This window comes from Peromyscus eremicus, chromosome X, assembly GCF_949786415.1.
Source record: "Peromyscus eremicus chromosome X, PerEre_H2_v1, whole genome shotgun sequence".
NCBI lineage: Eukaryota > Metazoa > Chordata > Mammalia > Rodentia > Cricetidae > Peromyscus > Peromyscus eremicus.
This window is the reverse complement of record NC_081439.1, coordinates 59,480,750-59,490,752: the sequence shown is the minus strand read 5'-3', so window position 1 is coordinate 59,490,752 and position 10,003 is coordinate 59,480,750. Positions and strand designations below refer to the sequence as shown.

Genomic DNA, 10,003 nt, shown 5'->3' with positions numbered 1-10,003 from the left:
CAAAAAAAAAGTTTATTCCAGCCGGGCGGTGGTGGCGCACGCCTTTAATCCCAGCACTCGGGAGGCAGAGCCAGGCGGATCTCTGTGAGTTCGAGGCCAGCCTGGTCTCCAAAGCAAGTTCCAGGAAAGGCGCAAAGCTACACAGAGAAACCCTGTCTCGAAAAACCAAAAAAAAAAAAAAAAAAAAAAAGTTTATTCCTAGAGTTCTAAGAGAGGAAAGCCATTGGTAGTGGATCAGGAAGAAACTGGGAGACTATGATTTCAATGTGTGTAATATATTTAGAGAAGGAAAAAAAACTATGTCAAAAGTCACTAAAAAGATCAGTGCCTGGCCGGGCGGTGGTGGCACACGCCTTTAATCCCAGCACTCGGGAGGCAGAGGCAGGCGGATCTCTGTGAGTTCGAGGCCAGCCTGGGCTACCAAGTGAGTTCCAGGAAAGGCGCAAAGCTACACAGAGAAACCCTGTCTCGAAAAAAAGAAAAAAGAAAAAAAAAAGATCAGTGCCTGATAAGTGATGAGTAGATTTATCAATTTAGATGCTATTACATACATTGTGAAGAGCAGTTGAAGTTGAGCAGTAAAAGAAAACTCTAATTTTACTTAGTTTAGAAATAAATTGTAAGAGATAAAAATGAAATAATAATTATATGTTCTCTTTTAGAGAGCTTGGTTTTTGCTGGGAATGGTATGCTGGCTCTGCCTGGAAAAGGGATCATTTAATCTGAGCTCATTAAAAGATAATTTTAGTTAAACACCAAATGTCAGTAATACTACTTTCAAGAAGGAAATAAGTAAAAACACTATTTGATTCTCAATTGAAGCAAGTTCCCTGAAAAATACTTGCTATCTCCCAATTTTCTACCTTTTCTCATTTAGTGACTGGGATTTTGACTTTGAGTTGCATTTTGTGTGATTATCTGAGACCTGGGTACTTCATCACATATTTTCATCCAAATCCAATGATTGACATTTACTTACCAAGTTCTTGTCACTGTTCATTGAAATATTATAATCTAGAAAGAGATTGAACAAAGTTATTTCTCTCAGCAAAAAAATCATATTCATCTTTAAAATGACTACTCTGGCACCATCTACTTAATGAACAAAATCGACAGTTATCAATCCTATAATCATATTTTCTCTTCCATGAACCAGCTTTTAAAAAAGACTTATTTTACTTGTGTGTGTGTGTGTGTGTGTGTGTGTGTGTGTGTGTGTGTGTGTGTATCTGCACATGGAGCTGGAAGAGGCCAGATGAAAGCATTAGATAGCCTGGAGTTACCGACAGACAGGTGTATACACACACACACACATACAAAATTACCCAACATCCTTAGCTATCAGAGAAATGTTCATCAAAAGTACATTCTGATCCATCTTACGCTGGTCAGACTGGCTATAATCAAAATAAACAACAAACACTGGTGAGAATGCAGGGGAAAAGCACCCTCTATACACCACTTGTGGAAATATAAATCAGTGCAGTTACTACAAAAATCGTTATGGATATTTCCCAAGAAAGTAAAATTAAAGTTACCTTATTATCCAGTCATATTCCTAGGTACTTATCTTCAGGATTCCGAGTTGGCTTGGCACTGAGATGCCTGCTCATCCATATTTACTGTGGCTCTATTCACAATCACCAAGTTATACAGTGGGTCTAGGTGTCCACCAACAGATGACTAGATAAAGAAATGTGGCATATATACACAATGTAACCATAAAAGAACAAAATTGTATTATGACAGGAAAATGGGTGGAACTGAAGATCATCATGTTAAGCAAAATAAGCCAGGCCCAGAAAAACAAATATCTCATGTTTTCTTCATATTCATAATTTAAGTATAAATAAAGTAAGACTTGAAAGCAGGAGGATGATTTAGAAGAGGAACAGGACCAGTGAGATGGGGGAGAAAAAACAAGAGAGTGTGATGAGGTAATAAAGATCAAAGTACATGATATATATGCATGAGAATGTCATAATGAAATCCAATATTTTGTACAATAAATATATGTTACTCCAAAAGACACTTCTGCTAAGAAACATGGAAAACTGATACAGAACTTAACTAGTAAAAGATATATTATCAGAGCCTTTCTTTCAAGAAGGGCATGCTGAAAGTAAAATGGTTCATTGATGTGAATGAATAACACCCATGAAGAACAATGAAAAGTTATCTAATCCCTTTTGATGACAACAGTAGCGATAAGAAGAGGAAGAGGAATTTTAGAGTGGGTTGTGGTAAAGGGAATGAAGCAACAACTTTAGGAAATGTTCTATGTCCCACCCAGCTGTCTCAGTTCTACAGGGTTGAAGTGCTTATTCCTCCAGCACTTGAGGCTCTTGACAGTTACTGGGTTTATACTTCCACAGATCACTCTTGTCTGGAAAGATTAACTTACCCACAGAAAGGGTCTTTACCAGAAGACAGGATACATCCAATGACTGAGCAGCACTATGGAAATATAAAAATTTAGTCCCTTTTTCCTAACTTGGGGCAATTTGGTAAGATCACCCTGACTTGAGACTTGCTGGTGAAATCAACTAATCTATTTGCTGCAACTATCACTAGTCCACTTCTGCAGATTATAGCTTTCTTTGCTTTCTCACAGGTATTGAACCTCAACACACTCCCCAATAACATTTTCAGGGAAATTTCCACTTCTCAGTTTAATTCCTGGAAAAATCAACCTGCAACATCATCTATGTATTGCTAATTATATTTAGTCCTGTTGCATTTTACATGTTATATTTAATTATTACAAAATTATGGACCAGGTAAAATCATTATGCCCATTTCACAACAGTGTTACTGAAGTGCAAAAGTGTTAAGTAACTTATCCAATGTCCCATAGCTGATAGAGGAAGACCATGATTTTGTACCAGGCACTAAAGCTCTAGACCACTTAATCACTATGCATTAATTCTTTTAATATCTTCATACAATGAAGATTGTTTTCTTGGGTATTTTATTTTTAAAAACTAGGCTGCCTGACTAACTATACTAGTTCAATTTTCCTTGAAAAATATTTTTTCATAAAAGAATTAGGAAAGAAATGCTATCCTAAAATTAGAAGTTCTGTTTTCCTTCGCCCCTTAGTTTTTCAGTACAAGAGCCAACATAATTCTGTCAAGACTAACTCCAAACCTTCCATTCCTCAGATGAAAATCTTTCAATAGCTTTCCATCTCACAACAAATACTAAATTCTTATATGGTCAGCTAAATTTTTTTTATTCAAAATATGTGTAGCTTCTTTCTTAGGCCAATCACTACATATCCTTCCTTGGAAGAAGTACTCTCCTTCTGTTGACATTAAGGTTGGCTATTTGACTTAGATTTTGCCAATGGACTATAACATACCTCAGCAGAAATTTTTAAAAGCACCATATTGTTCAAGTATGGCTATTTTACCTTTGCTAGAAAAATCGATTTTCTGTATGCAGGCTACTCCTTTAGCTTGTTTACCTGAATGACGACAATATAAACAGAATGACAGGGAACCCATGGAGATTATGTTAAATGGGCTCAAAACTGTGCTGTGTATATCACTAAGAGTTAAGAGATTGATTTATTTATACATGCATTTATTTATTTACGTATTTAAATGTTTACTTTTAACTATGTGTAAGCGCATGTGCACACATGCACATGTGTTTGTGTGTATGGCACGTGTGTGCAGGTACCTGTGGAATCCAGAAGAAGATGTAGGATCCCTGAAGCTGGAGTTCCAGGTGGCAGTGAGTTGCTTGGTATGGGTGCTGGGAAACTGGACTGAGGTCCTCTAGAAGAGTAGCAAATGCTTCTGAGCCATTTCTCTAGCCCCCCCTTTTTTTTAAAAAAAAAGGTTACTTTTTTCTTTCTTCTTGAGAATATCATAATATACACAATGAACCATGAACATATCCACCTCCTCCCCATTTTTACTCCAACTCCCTCCAAGTCCTCCCCAACATGCCCCCTCCCAATTTTATGTCCTCTTTTTTTATACCCTAAGTCTAATTTGTGCTTCCCCTGTGTGCATGGGTGTGGGGTCATCTAATAGAGTATGGAAAATCTACCAATGGCCCACATTTAAAAAAGAAGTATTTTCCCTCCCACAGCAGCTATCAACTGCCAATAGGTAGCTCCTCAGAAAAGGTGGAGCCTGGAGAGCACTGCTCCCCGTCATGTGAGAATTTTGGCTAGATTGACCTTGTGCAGGTCTTGTGAGGGTAACCATAGTTGGTGTGAGTTCATGAGTACAATAGCCATGCCAAGCTAGAACTTTGCATTTCACAGGACTCTTCCCCACCATCCACCTCTTAAAATTCTTTCCATGTTCCCTTCCTCCTTTGACAGTCCCTGAACCTTGGTGGATGCATGTTAAAACAACAGTATAACTCAGAGGAAGCTAATTCAAACATCTTTTTAAATTATTTAAGACAAGTCCTTATGGATCCCAGGCTGGCCTTGAGCTCTCTATGTAGCTCACAATAACCTTGAATTTCTGTCCCTCTTGGCTCTACTTCCTGAGGGCCAGGACTACAGGTATGATTCACCACATCTGGTTTATGTGATGCTTGGGATAGAACCCAGGGCCTTGTACAGACACCCTGAGCTACAGCTTCAGCTCACAGAATCATATATCTTTGTCATGAATTTTTAATTTTTGTGCATGTGTATATCTTTGTGTGAGTGTCTGCCACATGTGTGGGTGCCTGCCAGGGGCAGAAGGATCCCCTGGAGATGGAGTTACAGGCAGTTGTGAGTTGCCCAAAGTGGGTGCTGGGAACCAAGCTTGGGTCCTCTAGAAGAGCATTAAGTACTCTTAACCACTGGACTATCCAGCCTCATGACTCAATTACCTTAATGAAACAGCTTATGACATGTGAAACCTCTTACCTTCAGATGACTGACTTCAATCCACACCGATACTCACTGAAGACTAAAATTCAGATTTGAGTTTATTTACCTCATGTTGTATCAAGAACCCAATCTTTTCCTCCCACCCCATCATGTTCACTATGGACTATTTGGATTCAGGAATTAGATTGATGTACCTCCTCTTAAGACCCATAGAATTCTCTACTTAGTATACTATATAGCTTATTTCGTAATAAAACTTCTGGTCCTTGAGTTCTAGAGAAGGTGCTATATCTTGTATATGTCTCTCATACTATAACCAGAATATACTACTGTCCCCATTATATGAGAGGAATTTAATAAATATTTATTGAATAAATTAGTGCATTAACATTGTTTGATTTATTACACCTTTATTTTTCAATACACTTTAGCACAGCAAAGCAAATACAGGTAAACATTAGTATTCTTTACACAATAGCAGACAGAGAGGGAAGCCAGCCACAACTTAGTGCTTTGTCAGTTGTTGTATATTTGTTTGTTTAATATCTGAAGCTAGATCACTTTAACGATGATTGTTTTCAAGCTTTCAAGGAAAAGCCTATATCTATAGCTATATGCTATATATTATCTTTCAGACAATGCAACAAGATGGAAAGAGTCTCAAAACATTTTATAACACTATCAAAACTCTTATAGCAAAGTACAACAAAGACAGCAAGTGGTCAATCACATTTACATTACTGGACAGTATTATTAAAACAATTGAAACTTTTCAAGATACCAAACAAGAACAAAACACGAAAATACACAAATGGAACTGGAACACAAACATCAAATACAATACGTTCCCCACCCCCCACCCCCAACCCCAAAACATGAGAACCAGGACTCTAGGCCTGGGCCATACAAGGCCTCGCTGACTGCCCACACATTCATCTATCGCAAGTTGCGAACGACCAATGGCCGGTGCGCTTCAGCTCTATTGGCCTCATCTTCCAGGGCCTCCCTGTACTGATCTGGCCAGTCCTGTGGCTCCTTTCTGTGGATTCGGGCCACATATCGCAGGGCTTTCATCTTGGAGGTTTCCAAGCGGGCTCTAGGGCCCCACACAAAATCATATTGCACTGGATCACTGTCAGGAACCCGCAAACTGTCTAGGTAGCGCTGGCTCAAATACCTACAGGTAATCACATGCTTTCTCCCATTTTGAACTCCCAAGCCCCTCAGAAAGGCCCAGACTGCAGACTCTCTTGCATGGTTGCCCATTATAAAGATGAAGCTTAGGACTTGCATTAAGAAATTGTTGCCGGGCCTGTTTGGACTGTCCACAATCTCTTCAATATCTTCCATTTCTCTTCGGTTGTACAGGGTGTAGGAGTGGTTCCTGGGATCAAGGACCACTAGCTCTGTGCCATACACATTGTTTAGGGTGCGAGCAGCACGATTCAGGAGGTCAGGGAACACTTTGCTACACTCCCGACCAATGTAATACAGAATTCCTTTCTTTGGTATAGGCAGCTTAGTTGAGTCCATCAGCAGAAATAACTGGACCAATTTCCTTGACTTGCTCTCTAATCTTGACTCAGGCCATGAATGGGGAGAATATTTTGAGGGACAGCCAGGAGCATCTGAATCAGGAGCCAGTAGCTCTGGAGAAACTTCCTCAAAAAAGGGCCTCCTAAAGTGAGGAACAGCCCGCCAATCACCACCGTCTCTGTTAGCATCTTCTTCCAGCGCTTCATTGTATTGTGCTGGCCAGTCCATAGGATCTTTGTTATAGATCTTAGCCATGAACTTCAGAATCTTCATCTTGGTGGTTTCAAGGTGGGATCGTGGGCCCCAGTAAAACTCGTACTCTACTGGTACACAGTCAGTGATCGGCCTGTAGTCTAAGTAACGCTGCCACACGAACTCTACAGACAGAAGTCTCTTCGGGTTCCCAAAAACGGAAAGCCTTCTTTCACGCTGCACTCCGAATCTCCAGAGCATCTCCCAAATATCAGCTTCCCTGGCTTGGTTGCCATTTAGGAATATCTGTCCCAGGATCATCATCAGGAGGCCCATCTTTGGCCCATTTGGGATGTCTTCTAACCCTTCAAAGGGCACAGGTCCCAGTTTGTTGAGCAGGATGTAGGTGTGCTCCTCGGAATCTAGCTCCTTCAGTTCAAACCTAAAAATGCACTCCAGGTGGGCTGCTGCTCGTCTGAGGATCTCAGGGAACTGGTTGCGATATTCTTTAACAATGAACTGCCTCATTTCAGATTCCTTAATGGGATACTTGGTCTGATCCTTCACCAGCAGAAACTGCAACAATTCTGCGACATTTTGCTCCATAGGATCCTGAGGCTTCAGCGTGAGGGCAACGTGGGCGGTGCCAAGGCCCATAATGGTAATGGAGTTGGAATTCTCACTGTCTCTCAGGACCTGGAAATCCAGGAAGCCTTCGGAACGCTTCGGGCGTACAACGGGACCAGAGTCCTTTTGCAGAGCAAGGGAGGCGCACTTGCATAAGTTGATGCCCACGGAAGCACCGCAGCTCAACGGTGCTTCAGGGTTGTCAGCGGCAGTGGACATTCCGGAAGCGCTAAGGCCCTCGGCACCTAGGGGCATCTGCGAGGTGCTCGGCCCCTCCCCTAGGATGTGCAGCCGGGAGGTGCACCGGTCCTCCTCCAGGATGTGCAGCCCGGAGGTGCTCGGGCCCTCGATGCAGGGAAGCAGCCCGCAGGTGGCGGATCCCTCCGCCGCGCAGGATGCCGCCGAGATGCTGAAGCCCTCAGCAGCCATGGATCGCAGGGATGTGCCCCCGCCCTCGGCTGAGGTGCTAAGGCTCTCAGGGGCTGCGGGTGGCACCGAGGTGCGCAGTCCCTTTTTGGAGGTGGGCGGCGCATTGACGCTAGCGCCCTCCAAGATGGTGGGCGGCACCCAGGTGCTCTGGACCTCACCGGAGGGGGGCGGCATGGAGATGCTCAGTCCCTCCGCGGAGGGGGGCGACACGGAGATGTCGGGTTCCTCCAAAACCGAGAGCAGCACGGAGGTGCTCGGGCCCTCAGCAGGGGTGGGCGGCAGGTTGATGCCCAGTCCATCAGAGGCAGTGGGCGGCACCGAAGTGCTCGGGGCCTCACTAGCGGGGGAGGGCAAGTTGATGCCCGGTCCCTCCGAGACGGTGGGCGACACGGAGGCGCTCAGGCCCTCGCCAGAGGGAAGCGGCACGGAAATGCCCGATTCCTCAGAGAAGGTGGGCGGCACTGAGGTTCCCAGGCCCTCACCCAGGGTGGGCTGCACACCAGGGCCCTCATCGGAGTGGGGCTGCTCGGAGATATTCAGCCCTTCAGAGACATCGAGATGCTCAGAGGCCTTTGAGCCCTTAGGAACAGTGGGCGGCACAGAGGTGCTCGGGCCCTCTGCAGCGGTGATTGACATAGCGGTGTTCAGCCCCGCGGAGACTGCAGGAGGCCGGGAGGTGCCAGGGCCCTCCCCGGTGATGGGCAGCTCGGAGGTGTTCAGCCCCTTAGAGATGAGGAGCTGCCCGGAGGCGCTTGAGCCCGCAGAGGCGGTGGGTGACACAGAGGTGTTTGGGCCCTCCCGGGGGGTGGGCATCACGGAGGTGCCTGGGCCCTCAGAGGCGCAGAGGCCCTGGAGGATCTGAGGATCGCTGGGATCCTTAGGGACGTCTGGGCCTGGCACGGCAGCAGGGAGACCTTTCCCTTTGCTGTTGCGCGAATTGCCCCTTCCACCGCGGCGGCGGCGCGAATTCTGGCTTACCAGCGACATGGTCCTGTCAACCGGCGTGTGGAAGCTGACACCGACAGGCCCGCGAGCTCGCAGGAGAGGACGCGAGGTGTGTAGGCGCCTCTGCACAGAACTGCTGCTAGCAGTAATGCTGCAGCTGCTGCCAGACCCAAAGTTCCAAGCAAGTCACAGGAGCCGAAATTAGAGGTGGTGGGAAAGAAGGAAGGTTCTAGCCAACAGTGAACGCTAGTCTCAGAATACTCGCCTCTCACACCCCGCCTTCTGCCGCAGTCCGCGCAGGCGCAGTTGGGCTCTGCGGCAAGGCGACCCCGCCCCGCCCAGCCCCTCCCGTGGGTCTGCGGAAAGTGGACCTGGTGATTCTGCACCAAAACTGCGCAATGACTGGAGGGAGGCTTTGGTAGGGTGAAACAAGGAGCTCGAAGCAGATGGGCAGAGAATAAAAATGGAGGTAACACTAGCTATCTCTCAGAGTCAGGGTACCTATTAGAGGGTTTCTACTCATGTGTCAGGTATTTAATACATTTTCAAAATTGGTAGTTAGTATCCTTAGGATTTGTATCTCCCTCAAAACCGTTTATGAGGAAAAATATGCGTGCTGCGTGGAAGGATGAAGCTCTCATCCCTTCCCTTGTCTCCTCTGTCATTTTCTCTATTGAAGCCTCTAATAATTCTTATATTCCTGCCAGCTATAAGACCCTGCCCCTTCTCCAAAGGGCCAAAGGGCTGAGATTTAGTTCTACTTAGGAAACCTGTAGCTACCTAGACAATTTCACTGTGCACAGTCCCAATCCTTACCAATACAGAAAAATATAATATCTTTTGTGGGGTCCTGCAATTGTACTATTCCAGCCACATCCAAAATTAGTGATCCTAGGGCAGCTAGCACCATGGGGGCTATTAGGAAACCTCATTGTTAGATTTGGAATACTGCAATTAGCATGGATTATGGAGGTAAGTCTTTGGGGACCTTTCTATTAGTTACTAAAAAGCAACTGGAATTTTGAGCCACAGTCAAGTGCAGGAAACATAGCCCAGGATTGCAAGGAGAGGAATTAATGGATAGAGGGAATCATTTGGTTTCCTTATAGGCCTACATGGTAACCTATGCTGCCAGTATTCTGCATGTTCATGTGAAGATAATTTTGTGTGGCTTAGTGCAATACCAACTGGTTTCAGTAGAATCATATGATGTCATATTCCGACAAGATTTAATGCTATCCACCTCGCATTCAGTACATGGTTCCACAGAATTGGCTATGGGCCTAGCACACCATTACCCCACTAGTTGTGTCTGAATAGCCTCTGAATCAAGTGGTGAATGTCCATGGCTTGGAGAGCAGGCTCATCTTCCTAAGTGAGGCTTGGGGGGGGGGGGCTTTCCAGAAGAGATGGATTCTGCTGCAA

At 44.8% G+C, this 10,003-nt stretch overlaps 1 protein-coding gene across 1 annotated transcript; it reads right to left on the bottom strand.

The window, feature by feature from the left end:
- Nucleotides 1-5,721: 5,721 nt before the first annotated feature.
- On the bottom strand, nucleotides 5,722-8,838 carry Magee1 (MAGE family member E1). The gene has a single exon (XM_059250874.1). It carries the CDS (start codon nucleotides 8,618-8,620, stop codon nucleotides 5,786-5,788), a length of 2,835 nt encoding a protein of 944 aa, XP_059106857.1. The 5' UTR covers nucleotides 8,621-8,838; the 3' UTR covers nucleotides 5,722-5,785.
- Nucleotides 8,839-10,003: the final 1,165 nt, after the last annotated feature.

Excerpts from the sequence above, each read along its gene's own strand:
- Magee1 (XM_059250874.1), bottom strand. The coding sequence starts at position 8,620 with ATGTCGCTGGTAAGCCAGAATTCGCGCCGCCGCCGCGGTGGAAGGGGC.